The following is a 27650-nucleotide window of genomic DNA, read 5'->3' on the forward strand; positions in this document are numbered from 1 at the left end:
TTGCCAATGATACTTAATTCCTGAATGGCTCAGACCTCTTTGATCTTGGGGCAAGTCACATGGATCACAAAACAGTGAGCCAGTGTGTTAGAGAGAGACTTTGTCCAGATGGGTTAGTACAGTATGTTGCAGTAGTGGAATATTGTTTACATAGGTTTGTTTGTTTGGGTATATAGATGTTTAAAATATGTAGAAGAATAACTATGCAGGAAATCATGATCATGCTCAATTTAATTATTGCAAATTATGCCTCCCAACACCATTATTTAAATGTAATGAAATTAGTGGCCAATGATAAAGTCAAATTGTATCATGTAAAATAGTGGTTATTTGTGTCTTACATAATGCAGTCTCATGCATTTAATCAGGTTAAGTTGTTTGCTGACATTTTGGGCTCTATTTTTGTGATGGCGGGTGGCTTTGCGCCAGCCAGACAGCATTTTCCCTCACAAAATTGTCCGAGCAGTTGATAATTGTGATAATTTTGAACTTCGCTCATGATCTGGACATCCATGTAATCACTGAGTCAAAAATCCAGGCTGTACCATGCCAGAAGAAGAGCAGGACCACTGCTAAAGAGCGAATTGAGAAGCATTTGGCCAGATGTAGGTCTGTTCCTGTTTCTTCTCTCTCATCCTAAAATGTTATGCATTATAGAGTAGCTATGTTCAACTAAAGGCTTCAATCTTCACTTATTCTCCAAGATAGAAAATATAATAGACGCACCATGTAACTCAACAACAGGTCCACTCTACCATGCACTGTATGATTAGTACCAATTACCCCCAAGGAGAGGGTCGTGATCCTGTAGATTAGGAGAATGGAAAAGTGAATTGCTTCCACATTCTATAGGCTACTAAACAAATGGATGCATCTAAATATAAATACAGCTTTTTTTCTTGTCATAAAAGCTTTTTGGCCTGTTGCCAGCTGTTGTCTATACATCACCATACTCTACTCTGAAAACAGCAGGCTGAATTACAGTTTTGAGACAATTAGTGAATGTAAACAGTTGATGCTGCACACCTAGCTAGGTGCCATGGCACTGCACAGTATCTGGATTTGTTCTTGTCTCTGTCTTTTCATTTTTTCTTTGGGATGGCTAGGGTTAGACCAGAGACTGTATGCCAAGGCATTCAAATGTGTTAGGGTTAGGGTTAGGGTTAGGGTTGGAAGATGACCTTGATTGATTTATTCACCGAAGACAAATTTGGTGGTAATTTCAGACCTTGGGTTTAAAAAAAAAAAATGGACTCTCTTCTAATGTCAATACATGACACACTGCTTCCCTTTCTCTGTGCTCTCATTGTGCTGCTGTTGTACACAATTGTCCATCATCTGGATCTCTGATTTGAATCATGTACTCTTGTTGACCCCTTGACTACTTCTGGTACTGTGCCAGCTGACCTCGCCTTGGGTTGATTCCAGTCAGCCTTTTTTGTTTTTTTCTCATTTCTCTATTGCCTTACTTTTTAAAAGTTGCTGCTGGAATCTGCCTGTGTCCTCCCTTTGTTGAAGGGTTGAGAACCTCCTGCCTTGAATAACTATTACCATTCCCAAACTGCTTGTTTTGGCCAAGGTTCTTGAGAAACACGTGAGCAAGCAGGTTTTTGTGTTCAAATGATATTTTATCAAAGCATCCATCAGGCTTTAGGAGACAACACAGTACTGTTACTGCAGCCTTTAAAGTCATGGATGCTATTATTGATGCTCTGGACTGTAAGAAACACTGTGTTACTTTGCTTAATGATATTTTGCAAGCTTTTGGCACAGTCGATCATAATATCTTAAAACAAAGGCTGGTAAGTATTAGTTTGGTTTGTGAATTACCTCTTGTGTCAAACTCGTTGTGCGGGTGAACCTGTGTCTTTTTTAAGTGTATGTAAAGCTTTTCAGTATTTACAATCTGCTTTCGACATTGTACAATCACAACTATATATATTGCAACTTAGATTGGTTTTGAATGCTGATAAAACTAAAATAATGTCTTTTACTCACACCAAGTAAATGGCGATCCATGATCCATTCTTTTTACTTTGCACTAAAAGCCCAGCTGACTGTAAAATCATGATATAGTAATTAGTCCACTTGTAAATCTTCTTTGGTAAGAAGCATAATTTGAAGTAGATCAAGCAAGCTAAATGTTGATATGTTGAGATTTGAACAAAATGCAGTAGTTTTGTTTGTGTCAACCTAACATTGGGATATGTTCAGTGAATGCTTAAATCTATATTATAGATCTGTATATCATTTGACATTGTCAGTGTCTCCTTGTGTCATCCTCAAAAACTGTATGTAATACCATGCATCTTTCCTTTCGCTCAGTGCAGTGTGAACAACTCCAAATGCTTCTAACTAGCCACATACTCTATACAACTATATATTCTTGTATGCAATCAAACACCCATGTTAACATCAAGAGTCTGCAGGTTTTCATTACAACCAAAGGCTACACCAGGCGATTTCACCGATTAGTTCCTCCTCTATGGGTGAATACGTGCTGATCAGTGAAATCACCTGCTGTATCTGCTGGTCGCCTATCCCTGATCTACGCTATCGGCACTGAACAGATTTAAATAATTATCTCCATAGCTCACTCAGAGATCATAAGATTGTATGGCAGAATCCACATTTCTACTCCACAATCTTATTCACCAGTCACAACCACCAAGTCTAACCCTTCGGATTTCTCCCTTCAACAACTACTGAAACATTTGCTCAGACAGGTCTAAATAAGCTGCTTGGGCATGGAAAGAAAGTGGTTAAGTCCTTCCATTTTAAGCTTACATTTCTGCCAACTGTAGTAGCAGTAAGAAAATGAAACCGTTACTGTTGTCTGCTGCCCTCGATTGAACTTCCTCAACTTCATCTTAAAGTCACAGTTCAGCCAATTCCCAAAATAACTCATATGTTTCCTGGGACGACATGCAAAGTGACTTCCTGTACCCATAGTTTGGTTTTATTTTTGCTGCTTGGACCCAAATATTGTTTGGATGCTGATCACACAATGCTGTTATTTCTCAAATAGCTCAGGATTGAATCGGCTGAAACATTTTTTTTTTTATCTTCCATTACGGGGGAATCTGTCTAACCGCCCTCCCCTTGTGTGTCATCTAGGTGTAACTTCAGTGGAAGCGCAAGAGCGGCAATCATGGTGGCCCTGTCATTGAAGATCGGCGTGGGGAACGTAGTGAAGACCATGCAGTTTGAGCCCTCCACCATGGTGTACGACGCCTGTCGCATCATCAGGGAAAGAGTCCCTGAGGCACAGCTTGGCCAGCGTGAGTCTCCGTCTATTGGCATGCCTATTAGAAAGAAGCAAAGCATTCAGAAAATAATCAGTAACTTCTATAAAAAAAAAAACATTTAGAAAAGTTCTAAAAAATATGAAAGTCCTGAAATACGTAGTAGAAATAGTAGTACTAATAGGAGTTGTTATAAACATCGAACAAAAAGTTCGGAAATTTGTGTTTGGTAGATTATTTCTCTGTTGTAACAATGCTTCTTGGCAATACATTTTATACCGTTGGAAAGCCTGTTTATTTCCCTTTTAAATGGTGCCCCATTTGTAAGGAACATGCATTTGTGGGATGAGCAGCACAGCTGAGTATGTGGGTTGCGCTCATGAAAAAATTGCCAAATCTTCTCTGCCAATGCCAAACAGCTTATTCTGCTGTTGCTATTGACTCTTGTTTTGAGCTTCCGGTACCCCCAGGTGCTGACAATCAGGTACCTGATTGGCACCTGATTGGCAGCACCTGTGAGCATGGGCCCTGCTACAGTGGTCAATTGGTGTCTGCTCCAAGAATCGGCATGCCACGTTTTTCTGATCTCGATAAGGCCTGTGCGATAGGGCAACTTCAAGCTGGTGTTCCACAAAAGCAAGTTGCGGCATTATTTGGAGTGAGCCATAGTACCATCTCCAAACTGAAGGCCAAGTTCCATGAAACGGGGGATGTCAGAGACAGACCGCGAAGTGGGCGTCCCAAGAAGACGACACCCCAAGAAGGTTCCTCACCCTTTCAGCACTTAGGAACCGTAGGCTGTCTTCTACAGATTTGCAGTCAGGGTTTGCAGGACGATATGGCACACGGCTCTCGGCCCAGACAATCCAGAACAGACCGCACGCAGCCAATCTCCGGGCTCATGGGGCTGCCAGGAGGCCTGCCATGACTGCCCTTCACCATCAGGCCCGTTTGCGCTGGTGTCGGCAACACCTGCACCGGAACCTGAACATGTGGAGGAACGTTATGTTCAGCGATGAGTCCAGATTCTGCCTACGGAAGTTGGATCGTAGGGTCAAAGTGTGGAGAAGACGGGGAGAACGCTATGCTGATTGCTGCACCGATAGAGTAACACCTTTTGGTGGAGGCAGTGTGATGGTGTGGGGCGGCATCTCCATCACTGGAAAAACGAGGCTTGTCATCATTGCAGGCGATCTCAATGCAGAGAGATATTGAGATGAGATTCTGCAACCAGTGGCAATCCCATATCTTCACAGTCTGGGACCGAACTCCATCCTCCAAGATGACAACGCTCGCCCCCACAGAGCGGGGTTTATCAGAGACTACCTCCAGAATTTGGGAGTAGAGAGAATGGAATGGCCTGCCAACAGTCCTGACCTCAACCCAACTGAACACTTATGGGATCAGCTTGGGCGTGCTGTTCGTGCTAGAGTGACCGACACAACCACGTTGGCTGACTTGCGACAAATCCTGGTTGAGGAGTGGAATGCCATCCCACAGCAGTGTGTGACCAGGCTGGTGACCAGCATGAGGAGGAGGTGCCAGGCTGTTGTGGCTGTGTATGGTTCTTCCACACGCTACTGAGGCTCCTGACTGTTCAATTGTAAAATTGCCAATATGTCTTGTTTCTTCCTTGTTACTGATAGACTTCAATCATCCAATCCACCAAACAACACCAAACAAGAGTCAATAGCAACAGCAGAATAAGCTATTTGGCATTGGCAGAGAAGATTTGGCAAATTTTACATGAGCGCAACCCACATACTCAGCTGTGCTGCTCATCCCACAAATGCATGTTCTTTACAAATGAGGCACCATTTGAAAGGGAAATAAACAGGCTTTCCAACGGTATAAAATGTATTGCCAAGAAGCATTGTTACAACAGAGAAATAATCTACCAAACACAAATTTCCGAACTTTTTGTTCGATGTTTAGTAGAAACGTACTGACATAAACACACGGACATTATTAAGGCTGGGTATTGGCAAGGACCTCACGATATGATACGTATCACGATACATGGGTCACGATACAATTGTATCACGATACATTGCGATACGATACATATTGCGATACATTGCAATACTCTACATAATTTACTGAAAATTCAAAAATAGAGCTGAAAATACAACTTGCTGTGTACCACCTGGTTAGTCTAATATGTACATCACATTATATTGATAACTCAGCGGACAAATTGAGTCAAAACATTTTAAATCTGTTTAAAACATTAATAATTTATTTTTTAATGTATCGATACAAGGGGCTGGAAAATCGATACAGTATCATGGAAAAAAATATTGCAATACTCAGCTGTATCGATTTTTTTGCACAGCCTTATACATTATTGGGGTGATTGGGGTGAAAAAAAAACAGTAGCAATCTATGATGATGTAAAATAGTAGGACAGGATTTTTTTTTTTTTTAAAGGAGTAGAGATGGAGAGGGAGATGCAATACAAAGAGGGGGGGGACTTGAAGTATTTCTCAGGTCTTTCCACAAATGGGAAGCCAGGTGGGAGAAGAGTCAGAGTGGACCAGCTCAGAGTCGAGTTGCACCATGGTCTGGAGGGATGGGGGCTGCGCCTTAGCAACCTGGGTTCTGAATTTGATCCAGAATTCAGGAGGGGATGGGAAGGGAATAAGGCAAAGAATAAGTCCAACCTTTGTGCTGTTGATTACAGGGTCAGCAAAAGAGTTGCTGACCTGCCACATGCCTGTCGAAAAGCTATTTCTACTATGTGCAAGTGGGGCAGCAACTCTCTTCCATACTTGTCCCAACCTGTGAATAACTTTCCACTTTCAAAGAGAGACGGAGAGCGAGAAGCCGATATCAACATCTCACCCAAATTCGGTCGCTCGTTTCTACTGTTCTGCTCGTCTTAGATGACCAAATTCTAAACTTTGAAGTTTACCAAGCTATTTTCTATGGAAGCCCATTCCCAGTTTTTTTCTCAGAATTCTGACTTTATATCTCAGAATTCTGACTTTATATCTCAGAATTCAGACTTTATATCTCCCAATTCTGACTTTACTTCTCAGAATTCAGACTTAATATCTCAGAATTCTGACTTTATGTCTCCCAATTCTGACTTTACTTCTCAGAATTCTGACTTTATATCTCCCAATTCTCACTTTATATCTCTTTATATCTCAGAATTTTGACTTTATATCTCCCAATTTCGACTTTATTTCTTAGAATTCTGACTTTATATCTCAGAATTCTGACTTTATATCTCCCAATTCTGACTTTATAACTCAGAATTCTGACTTTATATCTCAGAATTCTGACTTTATATCTCCCAATTCTGAATTTATATCTCCAAATTCTGACTTTATATCTCAAAATTCTGACTTTATATCTCAAAATTCTGACTTTATATCTCTTTATATCTCAGAATTTTGACTTTATATGTCCCAGTTCTGACTTTATATCTCCCAATTATGACTTTATATCTCCCAACTTTGACTTTATATCTCTTTATATCTCAGAGTTTTGACTTTATATGTCCCAATTCTGACTTTATATCTCCCAATTCTGACTTTATATCTCCCAATTCTGACTTCTCAGAATTCTGACTTTTTTCCCTCAGAATTCTGATTTTATTTCTCAGATTCTGAGCTTATATCTCGGAATTCTAACTTTATTCATAATTCCAAGATATAAAGTCAGAATTCCGAAATATAAAGTCAGAATTGTGAGATATAAAGTCAGAGTTGTCAGACATAAAGTCAGAATTCTGAGGAAAAAAACTCACAGTTGAGTCGTTCTTTATTTTATTGAGTGGTGGGAATGGGCTTCCATAATTTCCTAAAGAGACAAAGGAATCACATTTTCAAATCTGTATTAAGGTCGCTTGATTTGGGGTTACAGCTTCAGATGCCAGTAGGCTCGGCTTATTCCATAGCGCTCCATACGCTGCTATTACTGTGTAGACATCGATCCAAGCACAGACCCACTGATCTGGTCAACCTGGAGAGATAGCACACACACACACACACACACACACACACACACACACACACACACACACACACACACTTAGTAATTAGCAGCAAAGGTAATATAAGGTCATTCTGGTGCCTTTTGCAGCCAATGACTACGGCCTGTTCCTGTCTGATGAAGACCCCAAAAAAGGCATTTGGCTGGAGGCAGGCAAGGCCCTGGACTACTACATGTTGAGGAATGGGGTGAGTCACTCACATACACACACACACCCACACACACACAAACACACACACACACACACACACACACACATACACTGAAACACTACTGTATGGTTGGTGTACTGTAAATACTTCAAAATAAATCTGATAAATCGACTGGGAAGCTGGGGTGGAAAATGAATGAATACCATACCATAATCTCATAATACTTTTACCCATCATGTTTTATTGATACACTGACAAATATTTGAATTTGCTTTTGAGGAAAGACCACACAGTGATGTTGATGTCCTTTTTAAAGGGCTTTGTATTCGATGCATGATGATGATGATGCACTTTTTTACACAAAAGTATAATTGATTTTGATGTTTTAATGCACAATATATCTATTTACTACTGTCATCTTTGAGAAAAAAAACAAAAAAGAATAAGTCATCACTATATATTATAGCCCTGAAAAGGATTTAGCAGGTAGAGTGAATGAATGAATGAATGAAATTACAAAACATTAAATATAGCAGCGTTATTGCATGGAAGCCAAAATCATAATGTAGAAAAACTTGGCAAAGATGTTCAGCTGTATTATTTGTAGATGGAAAACTTATTTTCTTCCTGCAATCAAAATTCATTTTTCTGAACTTGCTGCTCATTTACATTACTGTAGAAACTTGATGCTATCAGATCATTGATCCATTTTTGATGATTTTACTGCTGGACCTTATGGATGCTGTATCATCCTTCTGTCACGTAAATTTAATTCCCCTGATTTTCTCAAAGAGATTATGGACGCTATAGATTATTATCTCATGTGAATATGTTTCTCTCTACCGGCTGTGTTCATTATTATTTGAATGGCAGGTTTTCAGCCTCTCGTGAAAAAAACCTTGCTTTTATCCATCAGTTCTTTGCAATTGCACTTATTGTAGAAGTATTTGTATGTTGCTTTTGGAGAACTATGTGACACTGTTGATATTGTTACTTTAATTGATAGATTGAGAAATGACTACATAGTCTAGTAATGATCTTACCTGTTAAATAGAAACTTTTCAGTCTATACAGTTTTTATATTATACCCCATGGCCATATGATTTGTCGGTGCTTCTCAATTCTCCGATGATTTTCTATGTTGGCTATATTACATGAATGTTGGCTGATGTCAAGGACTGGATATCCCAAAACTTACTCCACCTAAATATTGGACCAAAAAAGTTGCCCTTGTTATGGATCTTGAACACATTTCTAAGCAAATTCAGCAGTTTCTTGACCATCAAGCTCCTTCAAGCCTGCATCGTCTTTGATTCATATCTAAACATTGAGCAACATACGAAAAAATGTGGTTCTGCTTTTCCCAGCTTAGTAGCAATGCAAATGCTGTTGCGTCATCCGACCTCCACTGCAGCAATACCTTGTTTTCCTGTGTCAACCAACAAGCCATGGCATGACCAAACACATCACATATCATCACAGTGCTAGACTCCCTACACTGGCATGTGATGAATTTTACAGCTGATGTTAAAATTTCATTAATCACGTGCAAGGCTTTTCGCCGTCTGGTTTCTCGCTACATTTCTGAGTTGCCATGTTGTAATTTCACTGTTAGGTTATGTATTAAAGGTGCTACATGTATCATTTATATGATCAATATATCACTGTCGAATGAATAGTGCTGCCTTGGTATAATTACAGTAAACAACTGAGACCATGGTGGAGAGCATCGGTCGCCTGTATCTCATACCAGTGGTACTGTTAGTGCTAGTGTTTCTAAAAGTTAAAGGAATAGTTCACCCAAAAATGAAAATTCTGTCATCATCTGCTCACCCGTATGCCAAATGAAACACAGGTGAAATTTGTTAGTCCATATAACACACAGGGAGGTTGCCAGCATATCTTGGTAGCAGCCTTCTCCAAAACAACTGAAGTCAATGGGGACCAGTTCTTTAGAGTTCCAAAACAAAAACAGCCAAACAATCACACTGTGAATAGAAAGACCTATACACCATTATTTGTTCCAAATCAATCAGCTGTAGTTAAGATTTGCACTAAATGATGGTGTAAATATACTGTAGGTCTTTTTGGAACTCTGAAGAACTGGTCCCCACTGACTTCAGTTGTTTTGGAGAAGGCTGCTATGGAGTTGTGCTGGCAACCTCCCTGTGTGTTATATGGACAAACTTCACCTGTGTTTCAACTGGCATGAGGGGGAGGAGATGACAGAATTTTCATTTTTGGGTGAACTATTCCTTTAAGACTACATTTCCCATAAACCCTGTTGCTTCATGTCAAAATTAATGTGGTAATTACTTACTGATGTTAAAATGATACATGCGGCGCCTTGAAGTGTTATTTTGAGTGATGCCTTGTAATTTTCCCTCTTTGATCTCACCATTTTTAATTCATCTTTTTATCTTTTATTATTGCTGTTTTTTTTTATTATTGCTGTAATGTATTTATTAATTGCTTTTGCAACTGTTGTACAGGAAAGCACTTAGATGTAGAAAAGTGCTATTTGAGTAGTTCTAATTTGTTTGTATCATCTTGTGATGATTACTCACCTTGATGGAGTATACTGCCAGGCTGGTGCTGTAATTCTAGCCTTTAGCGGGTGGAGTAGTTGTGGATGTCTTGACGGTGTGTAAATGTGTCCTGTGTCCATCAGGATACTCTGGAGTACAAGAAGAAGCAGAGGCCTCTCAAGATCCGCATGCTGGACGGCACAGTGAAGACCGTCATGGTGGACGACTCCAAGATTGTCAGCGACATGCTCATGACCATCTGCGCTAGAATAGGTCAGCTCCATCACACACCTGAACATCTCCTGGCTCTCCCTGATGACTTTCTTTATGCTTGACTTTATGCAGTTATCTTGACAGAATTACAGTTGTAAAATGACTTGAAGTATACTTGTCATTATACTACAACTACTATACTATACATTTCTTTGTTTATGTAGTTTGTAATTATTTGAGTTGCTAAATAATGCTAGATTATGGAAATATCTCCCATTGCGATTGCCAGGAATCAGTGGTGGAAGAAGTACTCAGATCTTTTACTTAAGTAAAAGTAGAAATACCACAGTATAAAAATACTCTGTTACAAGTAAAAGTCCTGCATTCAAAATGTTACTTAAGTAAAAGTACAAAAGTATTAGCATCAAAATGTACTTAAAGCAACAAAAGTAAACTGCACATTCTCTCTCTCTCTCTCTCTCTCTCTCTCTCTCTCTCTTTCTCAATTCAATTCAGTATGCTTTATTGGCATGAATGTCAGATGAGCAATATTGCCAAATCGTCAAGGATAATACAATTCAATAATGAGATGGAAAAAAAAATATATATATATATATACAATTAATTAAATAAAATGAAATAAATAAATAAAAACAACAAAAAAAATGGCAGAAAATAGTAAACACATGTTTTGTGTTTGTTCGCACGTGTGTGTGTGTGTGTATCATAGGTCTACTGTATATAAAAGCAATTAATGTTTGTTTAGGATCAATAAAGAAACAATTAACAGCAATATATTAATAATAAAAAAAAAAACACAAGACGTGGAGAAGTAAAATCAAAAGAGTCACACACATGTAGACACACACACACACACACACACATAGATAAAGAACCTAAAACCTCAAATCGTATGTCTCCCTCCCTCCCTGTCAAACCTCAAATCGTATGTCTCCCTCCCTCCCTGTCAGAGACAGAGACAGGGAGGGACCCTGTCTCTGTCTCTCTCTCTCTCTCTCTCATGCACACACACACACACACACACACACACACACACACACACACCGAAAGGTCTTGAGGTTGCATGTGACAGGAGACAGTCTTCTTAGTCAAATTCAAATTCAAATAAGCTTTATTGGCATGAATGGTAATCAACCGTTATTGCCAAAGCAGAACAATAAACAATTATATAAACATCGAACAAAAAGTTCGGAAATTTGTGTTTGGTAGATTATTTCTCTGTTGTAACAATGCTTCTTGGCAATACATTTTATACCGTTGGAAAGCCTGTTTATTTCCCTTTTAAATGGTGCCTCATTTGTAAAGAACATGCATTTGTGGGATGAGCAGCACAGCTGAGTATGTGGGTTGCGCTCATGTAAAATTTGCCAAATCTTCTCTGCCAATGCCAAACAGCTTATTCTGCTGTTGCTATTGACTCTTGTTTGGTGTTGTTTGGTGGATTGGATGATTGAAGTCTATCAGTAACAAGGAAGAAACAAGACATATTGGCAATTTTACAATTTATTCATTTAACAAGCAGTCAGGAGTCTCAGTAGCGTGTGGAAGAACCATACACAGCCACAACAGCCTGGCACCTCCTCCTCATGCTGGTCACCAGCCTGGTCACACACTGCTGTGGGATGGCATTCCACTCCTCAACCAGGATTTGTCGCAAGTCAGCCAACGTGGTTGTGTCGGTCACTCTAGCACGAACAGCACGCCCAAGCTGATCCCATAAGTGTTCAATTGGGTTGAGGTCAGGACTGTTGGCAGGCCATTCCATTCTCTCTACTCCCAAATTCTGGAGGTAGTCTCTGATAAACCCCGCTCTGTGGGGGCGAGCGTTGTCATCTTGGAGGATGGAGTTCGGTCCCAGACTGTGGAGATATGGGATCGCCACTGGTTGCAGAATCTCATCTCGATATCTCTCTGCATTGAGATTGCCTCCAATGATGACAAGCCTCGTTTTTCCAGTGATAGAGATGCCGCCCCACACCATCACACTGCCTCCACCAAAAGGTGTTACTCTATCGGTGCAGCAATCAGCATAGCGTTCTCCCCGTCTTCTCCACACTTTGACCCTACGATCCAACTTCCGTAGGCAGAATCTGGACTCATTGCTGAACATAACGTTCCTCCACATGTTCAGGTTCCAGTGCAGGTGCAAATCAGGTACCTGATTGTCAGCACCTGGGGGTACCGGAAGCTCAAAACAAGAGTCAATAGCAACAGCAGAATAAGCTGTTTGGCATTGGCAGAGAAGATTTGGCAAATTTTTCATGAGCGCAACCCACATACTCAGCTGTGCTGCTCATCCCACAAATGCATGTTCCTTACAAATGAGGCACCATTTAAAAGGGAAATAAACAGGCTTTCCAACGGTATAAAATGTATTGCCAAGAAGCATTGTTACAACAGAGAAATAATCTACCAAACACAAATTTCCGAACTTTTTGTTCGATGTTTATATAGTATACATATGTACATACACATACATACATACATGTGCATAAAATATGTTAAATTTGTGAAAGAGGGTACAATTAGGCAGTTAGATTCAATGCAATCAAATGTCTTGTATTAACCGGAGAGATATGATAATATAAAAAATACAGTAAAATAAAAAATAAAATTACAAATTACAAAGTAAATAATCAGATTCTACTAACAATGGTCATAAATGTGAAATGTAACTACATAGTGTTACAATATTCAAGAAGTTCTAATGTTCTCTAATATCATGGCAGAGTGTTACATATTGTGCGGCAAAGTGTGTAAATTGTGGTTTCCTCAGTTCATCACGCTTATAAATCTTTCTAAACGCTGCTTTGAGTTTTATGAAAAACAAATCCTTATCACGTACTGCTTTTACGACTGCGTGTGAGATGTAGTAAAGTGTCAAACTGGAACCCGTTTTCTCGGTCAGGCATCACAAACTACGACGAGTACTCGCTGGTGAGAGACATCGGGGAGGAGAAGAAGGAGGAGACCACAGGCACACTGAAGAGAGACAAGACCCTGCTGAGAGACGACAAGAAGATGGAGAAGCTGAAGCAGAAGCTCCACACAGACGACGAGCGTATGGCTCTCTCTCTGTCTCTCTCTCTGTCTGTCTCTCTCTGTCTCTTTGTGTCTCTCCCTTTCCCTCTGTCTCTTTGTGTCTCTCTGTCTCTTTGTCTCTCTGTCTCTTTATCTCTCTCTCTCCGTCTCTCTCTGTCTCTTTGTCTCTCTGTCTCTCTCTCTCTCTCTCTCTCCGTCTCTCTCTGTCTCTTTGTGTCTCTCTGTCTCTTTGTGTCTCTGTCTCTTTATCTCTCTCTCTCCGTCTCGCTCTGTCTCTTTGTGTCTCTCTGTCTCTTTGTGTCTCTGTCTCTTTATCTCTCTCTCTCCATCTCTCTCTGTCTCTTTGTGTCTCTCTGTCTCTTTGTGTCTCTGTCTCTTTATCTCTCTCTCTCCCTTTCCCTCTCTCTCTCTATTTGGGGCTCTCTGTCTCTTTATCTCTCTCTCCCTTTCCCCCTCTCTCTCTCTCTATTTGTGTCTCTCTGTCTCTTTATCTCTCTCTCTCCCTTTCCCTCTCTCTCTCTGTCTCTTTGTGTCTCTCTGTCACTTTATCTCTCTTTCTCCCTTTCCCCCTCTCTCTCTGTCTCTCTGTCTCTTTGTGTCTCTCTGTTTCTTTATCTCTCTCTCTCTCTCTGTCTCTCTCTGTCTCTTTATGTCTCTCTGTTTCTTTATCTCTCTCTCTGTCTTTTCAACACTCACACACTTCCTTTGACCTTTACCTCTATGAGGAAACACATACTGTCCACAGTACTGCATTCATAATTCAAAGTCTCTCTCTCTCCTCCCTCTCTCTCTCTCTCTCTCTGTCTCTCTCTGTCTCTCTCTGTCTCTCTCTGTCTCTCTGTCTCTTTATCTCTCTCTCTCTCTGTCTCTTTATCTCTCTCTCTCTCTCTCTGTCTCTTTGTGTCTCTGTCTCGTTCTGTATCTCTGTCTCTCTCTCTCTGTCTCTTTGTGTCCATCTGTCTCTTTCTTTCTCTCTTTCTCTCTCTCTCTCTTTTCAACACTCAAACACTTCCTTTGACCTTTACCTCTATGAGGAAACACATACTGTCCACAGTATTGCATTCATAATTCAAAGTTTCCATCATTATTTGTCATAGGCCAATAGATATGATTGCCACTGACATAGAACGGCCTATTCATTTATTTATTTATTTATTTATTTTTGGTCTATTTAGGAGTCCTAGACACTGACAATGAACTCGTTTGGATACCATGAAACTAGAAGGTTGGAGATTAACTTAAAATACAGAGTAAGAGTGAGGTTAAAAAAAAAAAGCGAAACCAGTGGTTCTCAACGTGGGGTCCGGGGACCACCAGGGGTCCTTGGGGGGGTTCCAGGGGGTCCCCAGCAAATGGATGAATTGTTAAACTCCAGCATTATTTCATTTACATGAAGTTAACATGATTAGAGAATGTAGAAGAAAAGACAGTTTTGACTCTCTACCTACAAGACAGATAGTCATGGAATTCTGGACAAAATCATATCTAACAATAAAAGTATACTCAGATTTGTGTCCGAGAGACAAAATCTCATCAAATGGGGATCTGTGGCCCTAATGTGGACTAAATTAGGGGTCCTTGATAGGAAAAGGGTTGAGAATCACTGGTGGCTGCAGAATGAAGACACAGTTAATTCATGTTGTTAAAGTTGTGTCCTTTTCCTCCAGTGAACTGGTTGGACCACGGCAGGACATTAAGGGAACAGGGGGTGGAGGAGACGGAGATGTTGCTGCTGAGGAGGAAGTTCTTCTACTCTGACCAGAACGTGGACTCCAGAGACCCGGTCCAGCTCAACCTGCTCTACGTCCAGGTATGCAAACCACAAACATGGACCTGGCTTGCATTTTTTCCTTTCACTCCACAAAGGCTTAGATGGACGCATAGAGATACAACTAAGTATGGAGGAGGTAAAGTGGACAGCAACTATATCTGGGTACAGAAACAGGATCCTGAAGTCTAAAAAGTCTTAAATGAGCTAAAATGTTTTTAATACATTTTACGTTTATTAAGTTTATTTATTACGTTTACGTTTTATTCTGATGCAACTATAAAATCAGATGGTGGTTTGACAGACTCTGTATCTTCGGTGGTATTTAGTCGAGGTAGAGTTGGAAAGTAAGAGAAATGGAATAAGACAAATGCCATGAATTGTGTAGTTTGATCAAAAAGATGCGACTTGGACCAGCGTTAGTGTTGGTTTTATATTCTTATGTTATAATCACATTACTTACACTTATATCTGGCCATACTATGCATGTCCACTCTTAGATTAATGCAGAACAGGGTTAATAAAATATGACAAACATGTTGGTCTTTGTGTCCCTAAACATACGACAACTACAACAATGACGACAACAACAACATTTTTGAAACAAATGTTTTTGAAGCAACATTTTGCGTCACAAACAAATCAAAACAAAAGGTGATGAAAGCAAAGTGAAGATAAAACATAAAACCATAGCCACACCAAGTTTATCAGGTAAAATGTAAAATAAAACAAGTTTAAATTAATATAAATAAATAAAGTAAAACGCAAATACAAGTGAGTAGAGTGATTATAGAAAGGCGTTTTAAAGGAAGGCACTGAGTCTGCCAGCCTGATCTCCTCAGGCAGGGCATTCCAGAGACCAGAGCCTGGACTTTAGACCGGAGCCTGGACTTTAGACCGGAGCCTGGACTTTAGATCGGAGCCTGGACTTTAGACCGGAGCCTGGACTTTAGATCTGAGCCTGGACTTTAGACCGGAGACTGGACTTTAGATCGGAGCCTGGACTTTAGACCGGAGCCTGGACTTTAGATCGGAGCCTGGACTTTAGACCAGAGCCTGGACTTTAGACCAGAGCTTAGACTTTAGATCAGAGCCTGGACATTAGACCGGAGCCTGGACTTTAGACCAGAGCCTGGACTTTAGATCAGAGCCTGGACTTTAGACCAGAGCCTGGACTTTAGACCGGAGACTGGACTGAGGAAAAAAAAGAACTCCTAGATTTTTGGATACAGACTTAATATTATGAGTGAGACGGCCAACTTCTGTTTTCTCTGAATTGAAGAATTGAAGGAAAGTCAATATAGTCATATGTACAATGTCATAAAAACAAATCTCTCTGGTGTGTGTGTGTGTGTGTGTGTGTGTGTGTGTGTGTACAGGCCCGTGATGACATTCTGAACGGCTCTCATCCAGTCTCCTTCGACAAGGCCTGTGACTTCGCCGGCTATCAGTGTCAGATCCAGTTTGGCGACCACAACGAGACGAAACACAAACCTGGATTCCTAGAGTGAGCGCCGCATTTCATATTCGGATCATGACTTCATCTGCTTTCTCCGCAATGTCGATTCCCGAAGTTATTTTTAAAGTCGTGTTTGTGCTCGCTCCCTAAAATGGGCCCGAGGGTCTTGTGACATAATTTTCTAATTTCCGTTTAACCCAAACTTTTTTGCTCCTTAGTTTGAAAGAGTTCCTCCCCAAAGAGTACATCAAGCACAAAGGAGAGAAAAGGATCTTCCAGGTAAGAATTGTACACTGGGCAATGTATAGGCAGATATAATAATAACAATATTTTTTTGAATTTATGAAGCACTTTGCAGACATTATAAAGAGTGCTTAATAACTAACAACTGAATGAAAACTAACTGAAAATGCCAGGCAAGGTTACATCATAATAATAAAACATAGCATAGGGTTAGGGTTAACAGAACATTAACAATAGATCCATTATAAAGAGGCTTCTCTATAAAAATACATTAGAAGTGATTTAAAAGAAGACACTGATTCCACTAGCCTGAGCTCCTCTGGCAGATCTCTAATTTATTTTCGTTCAACTCAAGGAAGTTCTGGGAAATTCAGGACTTGATATCTGACAGGTTTGCTTTCAGGTTGTTGATATTACTGGGGTTGTCAGGATTGAGGATTATCAATCCGACACGCGTGGGTTTATCCACAGGTGGGGCGGGTTAGGGCGGGTTAGGGTCACCTCAAGATAATATTGAGAATGGGTCGGGCGGGCGGGTGCGGGTCAAATAAGTTGGTACACATACAGTGTAATTATAAACAAAATTTCAATTAAATTTAAAGAGTAACTGAACCCCAAACCCAAATCTGTGGTGAAGCCTGGAAATAGCTGGAATGAGCAAATTACACCAAATGGCCAATGTATAATAATAATAATAACAATAACTAGAAGGGCACTCGGAGAGCACAGACCTCCGCCAAGGTTCGTGTTATTATTGCTTCTTCGTGAGTCGGATCCGGATCCACTCCAAAATGTAATGGGTTCTTCCTTGGCCCATGCTACACCCTTCCACCAAGTTTCATGAAAATCGGGCCAGTAGTTTTTCCGTAATCCTGCTAACAGACAAACAAACGGCACCGAAAACATATCCTCCTTGGCGGAGGTAGTTATTATTATTACTATAGCCTAGAAATTTGATGTGGAAGAAATAACATAAAATACCCCCCCCCAAAATAAGCCCTGTTTTTTTTTGTTTTTAGTTTTGCTTTTTCTGTATATTTTGTTTGTCTTCCCAGTTATTCTAGTATACTATTTGATTTATTAAAATGACTGCAGGGTACTTACAAACACACATGCGTATATATCATGTATATATGTTTTTGGGTTGTTTTTTGTTTTTTTGTGTTTCATGTATGTCTATATGTGGCAGTATGGTTGGCTGAATTGTTGATTGTATAAAAAAAAATAATAAAAACTTTGATCATAAAAAAGAAAAAATACCCCCCCCAAAAAAAAAAAAAAAAAAAAAACAACAACCCCACCCCCCATGATAATATCATATATCACAATATTTTGGCGGGACAGTATCGCGATATAAAATTTTGGATATCGCCCAAGCCTGTGTGGACATTTGTGGCATAATGTCTTTGAATTAGCATTTGTCTTTCTGCTGCTTGGCTGCATCGATTTAACACAATCTGTCTGATGTTATTTTGTATGCCTGAAACGCATTTGTTGCTCTTCTTCTCTCTGCAGGCACACAAAAACTACCAGAACATGACAGAGATCGAGGCCAAAGTCAGCTACGTTAAGCTCGCCAGGTCCCTCAAAACCTACGGGGTGTCATTCTTCCTTGTAAAGGTAATGATCGGTTGCCCATGGTTATTTGTATGCCTGTTTTGAGGAAGGAATCTCATTAGAAGCGTATTCAGCATTGCTTCTTCTGGCATCTGGCAAGATAATCATTTGTGCTAAAAAAAAGTCCTTACATGTGAGCTTTGCAGTTTCTCGGGTAGTAAAATAATGATAATTTTAGTGTGATAATTGAGTTAATCGTTTAAGGTATTATTGTTTCGGCTACATTTGGCCATTTATATTATTTTGGTAACATTTATCCATTTATAGTGTCGGTCTGTCTCAGATTCTGATGGCGCAAAACTCACAAGATGCATGTTTTGAAACTGAAAGTGAAAATGATACTGCAGAGCGTTTCAAACTTACTTCTGTGTGCTTGTCATTCATCCCCAGGGTTTAACAGTAGTTTATACAATTTCAGGCAATTTGCATGATAATTGCCAATTTCAAACCTGAACCATTTACCTTTTCCCTGGTGTGAACTGGTGTTCCCCTGTGATTTAGACTAATTATTAACCCCTGTCATAAAGAAAAGATTGCCAAAATATGATATCATTATGTTAACGTTACCATATTTTGGCAATCTTTTCTTGAGTCACAAAACAAGTAGGTGTTTAGACTTCAGACAGATTTGTTGCATATGAATGATAAAATATGTTTATTCCAAAAACAGTCTAGTGGTTGATACAAGGGCGATGTCTGCTGTCTTTGTCCTGGGCTCACAGAACATGTAAAATCAATCTTTTGGCGCCCCCCAGTGGCCTTAAAATGAACTTCCATTCTCTATCCTAGAAAAGATTGTTAAAAAAAACATGCTTTCAAAAATGCCAGATCTTCAGATTCAAGTTCAAATCTGTTTATTTATATAGCCCTTTATCACATGCATATCTCCAAGAATTTGACAGAGAATGAGCCTAACCAGATCAGTAAGGACATTCTAACCCTTCACTTATCCAACGTCCTGCAGGAGAAGATGAAGGGCAAGAACAAGCTAGTGCCCCGTCTGCTGGGGATCACCAAGGAGAGCGTGATGAGGGTGGACGAGAAGACCAAGGAGGTGATCCAGGAGTGGAACCTGACCAACATCAAACGCTGGGCCGCCTCGCCCAAGAGCTTCACCCTGGTTGGTCCCGCACTCCTGGCCTTTTTTCTATTTTAGGAGGAACATTTTAGAATTCAGTATCACATGTCTTTATCTTCTCAGCCTTAGCTACTTTGTCCTAACTTGATTCTTTTGTCATGCACTGAAACTTGAAATATAAAGGTGAGAAATGCGTGCAAGTTGCAACACCGTTCCTACCCTGCAACGTTGTGAGTGAGTGAGAACAGTAGAACAGCAGAAGAAAGTAAATAGCAGTTGCTAGTTTCAGTGAAAGTTCCACACTTGACACCTCACATTAGCAACAAGGATGTGGTCGCCTTGTCTCTCTTCAGCCACACGGGTGCAACCGCCTCCAGAATGTGACTCTTAGAAAATTGGCCCAGTACTGTCTGTATTGTGTACATGCAAGGAGAGATGGATGAGGAAAGGTACATATCAGTATTGCTGATTATACAAGACCATGCAATTTAGTGATAAAGCTTTGGATGTCAAGTTTGAAAGCAGATCATGTTTAATTTTTTTGCAGAACATTATCACACCAGGTTGGCATTGGCTATACCTGAACTGAGGAAACTTGTGATGTACAGTTGGGTCAAGTGTAGAGCAGCAACAATTAATCGATTAATTGATTAGTTGTCAACTATTAAATTAACCGCCAACTGTTTTGATAATCGATTAATCGGTTTGAGTATTTTTTGCAAGAAAAATAAGTCAAGTCTCTGATTCCAGCTTCTTAAATGTGAATATTTTCTGTTTTTTTTACTCCTCTATGACAGTAAACTGAATATCTTTGGGTTGTGGACAAAACACTTTATAGACCAAACATTTTATAGACCAAACAACTAATTGATTAATCGAGAAAATAATCATCAGATTAATCGATAATGAAAATAATCGTTAGTTGCAGCCCTAGTCAAGTGGCTAGTAGGTGCAGGCAGACCTGTGCCCAGAAAGTTTTATTAAACCGTTGTTAGTGTGCTTGCTTCAGCAAGTCACACTTATACACACCAACAAATCTAATGGCAAACATATTACCAGATTCATTTTTAAGATAGATACAGACTCCTTTTTAATGTTCATTTGTTTTTACTAAGGAGGGTTAGGGTTTAGGGTTTAGGGTTAGAGGTTTAGGGTTAGTATCTAGGGTTAGGCTCAGACTGACCTTTTAGGGTTGGGGTCAGTCAGACTTCTCTCCACACTTAGTTTACTGCTGTCAGTGCAGGAGAACAGAGCTTTCCTCCTGTTGTATTACAGTCAATCCAACAGAACATCTTGTTATGAAAAAGAAAGTGTAACCTAAAATTCTATTGTGTTTATAAACAGTAACTTCACACTCCAGTCAGGGTTTCATCTACCTCCTGTAATTTACTATATATTTATCTACCTAATCTGTAGTCATCTACCTAATACTTACATACCAACGCTTAACACAGCAACTCATAATTCAAAACCATGCAGTTTTTGAGGTAAACAGTCAAATTGCAATCACTTAAACTGAGACTAAAATCATGTATAGGCCTAAGCAGGTTGCCTGTGGTCTAATGGATTTTTGTTGTTTGTGTGATGTCATCAGCAGCTTTAGTCTGGATGTTGGGAATTATTTTGAATGTACAGTAGATATACTTAGGTTTGATATTTTACGCTGTGACATAACTTTGTTCTGTGGCTTTTCTATTCAATACATTTCATGGATTGATTGGTGAACGGAGACCTAAACCAAAAGTCTACTGGGGATGGCATGGACGATTTCGGTGTCGATGTTTTCATCACGTAATGGCTAAATTGACCAATGGGACGATCACTCAAAAACGTTATTATTTTTTATCTCCCAAATCTCATACCTCTTCTGCCGCTAGGACTTTGGCGACTACCAAGACGGCTACTACTCCGTGCAGACCACTGAGGGAGAGCAGATAGCTCAGCTGATCGCCGGCTACATCGACATCATCCTAAAGAAGGTAACAGCCCTCGCAAATATCGGACGAAGATTATACAGTATTTATGGTTAAATATTTTTAGGCTATGTATAATGAAGTGGGCAGCAGTGACGGCGATACTGTGTGTCCACAGAAAAAGAGCAAAGACCACTTTGGCCTGGAGGGAGATGAAGAGTCGACCATGCTGGAAGACTCTGTGTCACCCAAGAAGTAAGTGCTGTGTTAACTTTGGTGTGTGTGTGTGTGTGTGTGTGTGTGTGTGACTGTAAGAAAGGTCCACTTCCTTGTAATCCATGTATGTTGTGGATGATGATACCAGATGCATTTTAGCATCTAATATCTCTTTCACTTCATATGCGAAGGAACGTTGGGAGACGGAGTGTCCAAAACCATTCACCACTCGTCTTATAGTAACATAATATAACATCAATAATAATACAAGATTAAAAAAGTCATATTCCATCTTCTCTTCCCAGACTTTTCCATGTCTTGAAGAAAAATATGTTTTCTATACCTGGAGAAGTTACATATGCCAAAAATGATTGGAATTGTTATGTGGTTTGTTCCTAAACTCTTTTCACCTGTGTGACATTAAGTGTTTAATGTCAGGAACGATACACACAGCTTCCCCCTATAGAGTAAATGAACCGATTAGATTTTGGAACGCCTTGCTGCATAAATTTGCATATAGATAAGGAAAAACAGGTTTTCTTGAAACAGCCATAACTCCTTAATGCTTTAAGATACTAAGTTCATATTCAATACCACCTATGTGTTGTATAATGCGGGGACAAGTATGTTCAGTCATGGTGTCTATCGCTGCTCATGCTAACTACCCAGTTCTTCTTCTGTTTATTCCAAACAAACTGGAAATGTAAAACGCATCACTTCCGGTGCGTCAGAGGACTTTTCCCAGGAAAGAGATACCAGTCACCAAGTGTTTAAAAAGCAAATGTAAAAGCTTTCATGAACTGGCCATAGGCTGAATCACTATGGTAGTAAAACGTAGCATTTATTTGACACATATGAAAATGTCAGGGATTATTACTAAAAGTCCCAAGTGATCCTGTAGCCATAGATTACATTCAAACCAGATATTCAGCAAAATATATAACGTTTGAACAAAGACGTTGTGAAGTTTATGGAGTTTATTTAGCGTTCTTCTACCCCCCTCCTCTCCTCCCTTTGCATTTCTCTGTATTGCTAATCCACCCAGGTCCACCGTGCTGCAGCAGCAGTTCAACAAGGTGGGCAAGGCGGAGACGGGCTCAGTGGCCCTGCCGGCCATCATGCGCTCAGGAGCCGGAGGGCCGGAGAACTTCCACATGGGCAGCATGCCTCAGGCCAAGCAGCACATCACCAGTGGGCAGATGCACCGAGGACACATGCCTCCGCTGGTAAGACGAAACAAACGCACTGAAAAATACTTGAACTGTTTTCGACTTGGCAGCAAAATCATCTTTGAAGACAGTTTGAAATTGATGGCTACAACTAAAGACAAGATATAAAACATAAATCCAGAAGATTTTAAAGAGTAACTAAACCCCAAACCCAAATCTGTGGTGAAGCCTGACACCTAATGGTGAAAAGCAGGGTACTGCACTGCTCATCTGCTATTGGCTGGTGTTTGTGCCAGATGATGCCACCTTCCATAGAGTACAACAGGTGGTGACATGCTTAATAAGCATTAACTAACCCTTAATTAACAGTTAACTAATGTGTCTGGTGATAATTTACTAATGGTGTTCATGTTAACTAAGGTATTAATTTATACATTATTTAATTTAAAGATGACTTATTAATCGGATTATTTTGTTAGGGAAAAGATTTATTTTTAAAGCTGCTGACGTGGATTCCTTGAATATCAATCAATTTAGAATGTTCATTAAATGTCATTTTATTCTGGAAGGATATATTGCAAACACAAATGATGACGTTAAAAAACATTTAGAAAGGTGGGAAAGGTTTATTGAAGCGGAAGGCTGGTAAGAAGTTTGTATTTAGCTAAAAAAAAAAGTGTAGAATTTGATTTCTTTTTTTTCTTTTTTTCTTTCTCCTCTAATGTTTTGTTGCTTATTTAGGTTGTTAGGCCTACTGATATAAGTTGTGATGATATATGGTATGTGTTTGTGTTTATTATTTTGGTTTGTTTTAGTGTGACTTAGTGTGTTAAGTTTTATTTGTGTTTACTGTTTGTTTGTCTTCTGGTGATTTATGTCATGTTTTTGTTAAATTAAAAAAAAAAGATGACTATTAAATAATGTTTAAATGAATACTTTAGTTAACATGAACACCATTAGTAAATGATTACCAGACACATTAGTTAACTGTTAATTAAGGGTTAGTTAATTCTTATTATGCTTATTATTATTAATTAACCCTTAATTAATGTACCCTTATTGTAAAGTGTTACCGGATACTCTTTAAATATTCTGATATAATTGACACAGAAATTGTGTTAATTTTTTTTTTTTTCTCAGTGGGACAAGTAGTCCTTAATAATAATGGTCCTTCTGTTCTGTCTGTCACAGACATCAGCCCAGCAGGCTCTGACCGGAACCATCAACTCCAGCATGCAGGCCGTCCAGGCTGCCCAGGCCTCTCTGGATGAGTTCGACACCCTGCCGCCTCTCGGAACAGACGCTGTGAGATAAAGCTCTCTTTTTTTTTTTTATATATATATTTGAGATTTTGAGACTAGTGCTGTGCAAGGAGTCCCTTCTGGATCTCAGTTGCGTAATCCGAGGTACAAATCTATTCTCCCTTTGTCCAAGGCCTCCCAAGCCTGGCGCAAAAACAAGATGGATGAGTCCAAGCACGAGATCCACTCCCAGGTGGACGCCATCACAGCGGGCACCGCCTCTATGGTTAACCTCACTGCAGGTACAAACACAGGCACACCTAGCTGTATTCCTATACTGGGGAATTCATTATCCACTTCCTTACAAAATAGAGGAAATAAAGAATCCTCCTGGCAATACACTTTCATAGTAAATTGAAACAAGAATTTTAACTGGTATCATTTTATTTCGATAGTTCACTGTTGCCTCTCAATGTATTCAACAGTGTATCAGTTGACTATCAACTAATGTTCAACAAACTATCTGTAATTTATGCCACTTTATGTCTCAAATTACTGTCAATGGACTGTTGTTAGACTGTCAACAACTTTGGTTAAGGTTAGGATTGAGTTCAGGCACATAAAATAACTTGGTTAAGGTTAGGGTTAGGTTTAAGTTTAGTCACATAAAACCTGGTTAAAGATAGGGTTATAGGACAGTAAGGCAATTGACTCATGAAACAGTTTCATGTGTAGGAATGTGTTTCTCCCTAGCTGATAGTCAACAGTTACTCAAGCTGTTTTTACACAGCTTGAGTCTTCTTGAAGTGAGGGAGAACTGCAAAAAAAATCAAAGCTAGTTTATTGGAGGCTTTGTTCCAATTCAAGCAGTCCAGCCGGCAAAACTACAAATCGTGACCTTGGTATTATAAGGTTCTATCTGACCTTTTTGTCAAAACTGAGTTAGACGCATTAACCTATTCTATGAGTGTCTGTTTGTTGACATATGTGTGGTGTTATTTTTGAGCCTGTCATTTCTAAAAACAAAAGGACCCATCTCCATTTCACTCAATGGATGCTGAAAACTTTGAAGCTCAATATCTCAGAACTATCCTGAAGGCAGATAGAACCTTCTAATTCTAAGCTCACGAAATATTAACGAAACATCTTGCATCTACCGAACGTATAAATGGCCCAGTTTTAAAACAATATCACACAATAATCATCCACAAGAACAACTTTGTCATTCCTGGAAGATCCAGTGGTTCCTGTGGATCCCCCTCCTGCAATGTGAAGGTGATCATAGCAGGTAAAAGGCGGATAAAGAGGGAAGAGCGGTCCTGGGACAGCTGTGTAAAGATGACTCCAGTTGATAAAGTCTGTTGATTAATCAACTGACGGGTTATAGAGAGGCAACAGTGGACTATCAAAGTAAAGTTTCCACTTTTATTCTTGTTTTCTGCGACTACTCACAGGCCATATTCCCTGATATGGTACACTACAGGAAGACTAAGCACGTCTGTTGTCTGTGGTCCAATAAACCTCTGCCTGTCCCCAGGTGACCCAGCAGAGACGGACTACACCGCGGTGGGCTGCGCCGTGACCACCATCTCCTCCAACCTGACGGAGATGTCCAAGGGCGTCAAGCTGCTGGCCGCCCTCATGGATGACGAAGGCGGGAATGGGCAGCAGCTTCTGGGCGCCGCCAAGAACCTGGCCTGCGCCGTTTCCGACATGCTGAAAACCGCCCAGCCCGCCAACACCGAGGTCCGTGTTTGCCATGTTGTTTGTGTCTTACTGGGTTTGGGTTAAGGTGCGGTCGGAATATCCGTAGGTCGTAGGGTTCGACCGTTATGGGGTTTTTGAAGACGGCTACCACGGTTTCTTGTCTCAGTTTGAAATGATAATATTCAGGTTTTTTTCGGTCGTCTAACTGGTGTGTTTTGGCTGCAGCCTCGTCAGAACCTGCTGCAGGCCGCGGGGAACGTCGGCCAGGCCAGCGGCGAGCTGCTGTCTCACATCGGAGAGACGGACACGGATCCGCACTTCCAGGTAAGTCCACCTCAACTTTCACCAAGCCACGATGCGGTGTTGCCTGTGTTTTTTAGGTTGGTTTTTGGTAGGTAGGATATACATAGTCAGCAGTGGAGAAGATGGTGTTGTATGGTGTTGTGTCAATGGAGTATTGTAGTGGATCCCCACTAATAGACATCTTCATGGGAACCACTGCAGTGTATGTGTGATCTAAAAAGTCTATTATATTTGCCAGGATTGTAAGTGACTGTATTATACACTCAGTGGCTTTGGTTGTATAATAAAGTTGTATAATATAACCCATTTTTTTGTACATCTACATTGGACAGTTTCTAGGTAAAGGATCTTTCATGGGTGCAAGGCGGAGAGTCTCCTCTAATAGTCAAATGCTGGTAACAAATGTGTCCATAAGACAAACCAATCACTCTCAATGGGCAATCATGCTAATCGTTCTTAGATCCTCCTTAATTAGTATGCGTGAGTAACTTAATGGTGATATGTAATCCAATCTATCTTAATTCCAAACTACTGTCAGATGACTCCAGTTTAGAGTCATATCTCATGCATTACTCTCCCTTACTCTTTCATCATTTCACATGCATTGAGTCCGGTGCTTTTTACAAATAACCAATGATATTTGCTTATAAATGTGCAAAGGGAATTAATTTGATTTCTCAAAGGTACAGACAAAGTTACTGTTCAATCTAACACTTCAGTTCTGATCTGTATGTCAGAACGTTTGAAGCAAAGTTAAAATGGCAAAATCCCCTTGGTTAGAAGGCAAGCATCACTTGGTTATGTGGCCTTGACTGTCCAAACAAGGTTTTAAAAGTACATCTATGTGTTAAAAAGTTTGTGTTATTATATTTCATGGGGTTTTGGTTCAGTAATTCAGTTAGAGAGCCTATCCATCTTCCTTCTACTAAGAGCTACCCTCTGAATTTCCCCATGTTAATATGTAGCCTATAATAAATGGACCATATATACAATGCAGTTTGAACATGAAATTGAAATTCCAGCTCTACCCATATGGCGAAAGTGATGCAATAGACACCCTTGGATGTGACAACAAAAAACTGAATGATGACATAGGAGAGAAAACCCTTGTTTAAAGGGACAAAGCACCCTAGTCAATTTTCATTACCTCAAGCATCAATGGGACACTCTCTTTACCTTTGTACTAAATGTCTTTTCTCTCAATTTCCCTCTTTTTCTGTAGCACTAGATTTACTTTCCTCACTTAATTTAAAATTTCATATATCTAAATAATTTGACAGATAACATTCCAGGATTGTTTTGCCAAACAATAAGTACGCATAATCAATAGTAATATTTTTTATCCTTCACTTTGGACTCTCACCTATGTATGATTTAGCAGTCGGTGCTACTTAATGCTAACTATCGTGTGTCTTTTTGCCATCGGCAGGACATGCTAATGCAGCTGGCTAAAGCCGTGGCTAACGCCGCAGCGGCTCTGGTGCTGAAAGCCAAGAACGTGGCCCAGAAGACCGAGGACTCGGCCCAGCAGAACCGGGTCATCGCTGCAGCCACTCAGTGCGCTCTGTCCACCTCTCAGCTGGTGGCATGCACAAGGGTAAGACAGCACATTTTACATATATCTACCCACCTACCCATCATACAGTTATGCAGTTATGACATTCATTGTCTCAGGTTCAGGAAACTAAATTATTTTATTGCACTTGCTTGTTTTCACTCTTACTGTCTTACTG

At 40.0% G+C, this 27650-nt stretch overlaps 1 protein-coding gene across 1 annotated transcript in view; it reads left to right on the top strand.

The window, feature by feature from the left end:
* Nucleotides 1-27650, top strand: part of tln1 (talin 1) — a 111398-nt gene that overhangs the window by 35220 nt on the left and 48528 nt on the right. The window contains exons 3-19 of the mRNA XM_071517048.1: nt 3118-3281; nt 7338-7435; nt 10071-10200; nt 13070-13222; nt 14871-15013; nt 16351-16478; nt 16649-16709; nt 18189-18293; nt 19255-19410; nt 21246-21347; nt 21460-21536; nt 22543-22723; nt 23858-23971; nt 24101-24209; nt 25445-25653; nt 25840-25938; nt 27347-27514. Of these exons, the coding sequence (XP_071373149.1) occupies nt 3152-3281; nt 7338-7435; nt 10071-10200; nt 13070-13222; nt 14871-15013; nt 16351-16478; nt 16649-16709; nt 18189-18293; nt 19255-19410; nt 21246-21347; nt 21460-21536; nt 22543-22723; nt 23858-23971; nt 24101-24209; nt 25445-25653; nt 25840-25938; nt 27347-27514 (2163 nt within the window). The 5' untranslated portion in view covers nt 3118-3151. The remainder of the gene's footprint in view (nt 1-3117; nt 3282-7337; nt 7436-10070; nt 10201-13069; nt 13223-14870; nt 15014-16350; nt 16479-16648; nt 16710-18188; nt 18294-19254; nt 19411-21245; nt 21348-21459; nt 21537-22542; nt 22724-23857; nt 23972-24100; nt 24210-25444; nt 25654-25839; nt 25939-27346; nt 27515-27650) is intronic.

The sequence above is a fragment of the Centroberyx affinis genome, unplaced genomic scaffold (assembly GCF_046629955.1).
Source record: "Centroberyx affinis isolate AG114_WGS23_722 - 3 ecotype Tasmania unplaced genomic scaffold, CSIRO-AGI_Caff_v1 ptg000452l_1, whole genome shotgun sequence".
Lineage (NCBI taxonomy): Eukaryota > Metazoa > Chordata > Actinopteri > Beryciformes > Berycidae > Centroberyx > Centroberyx affinis.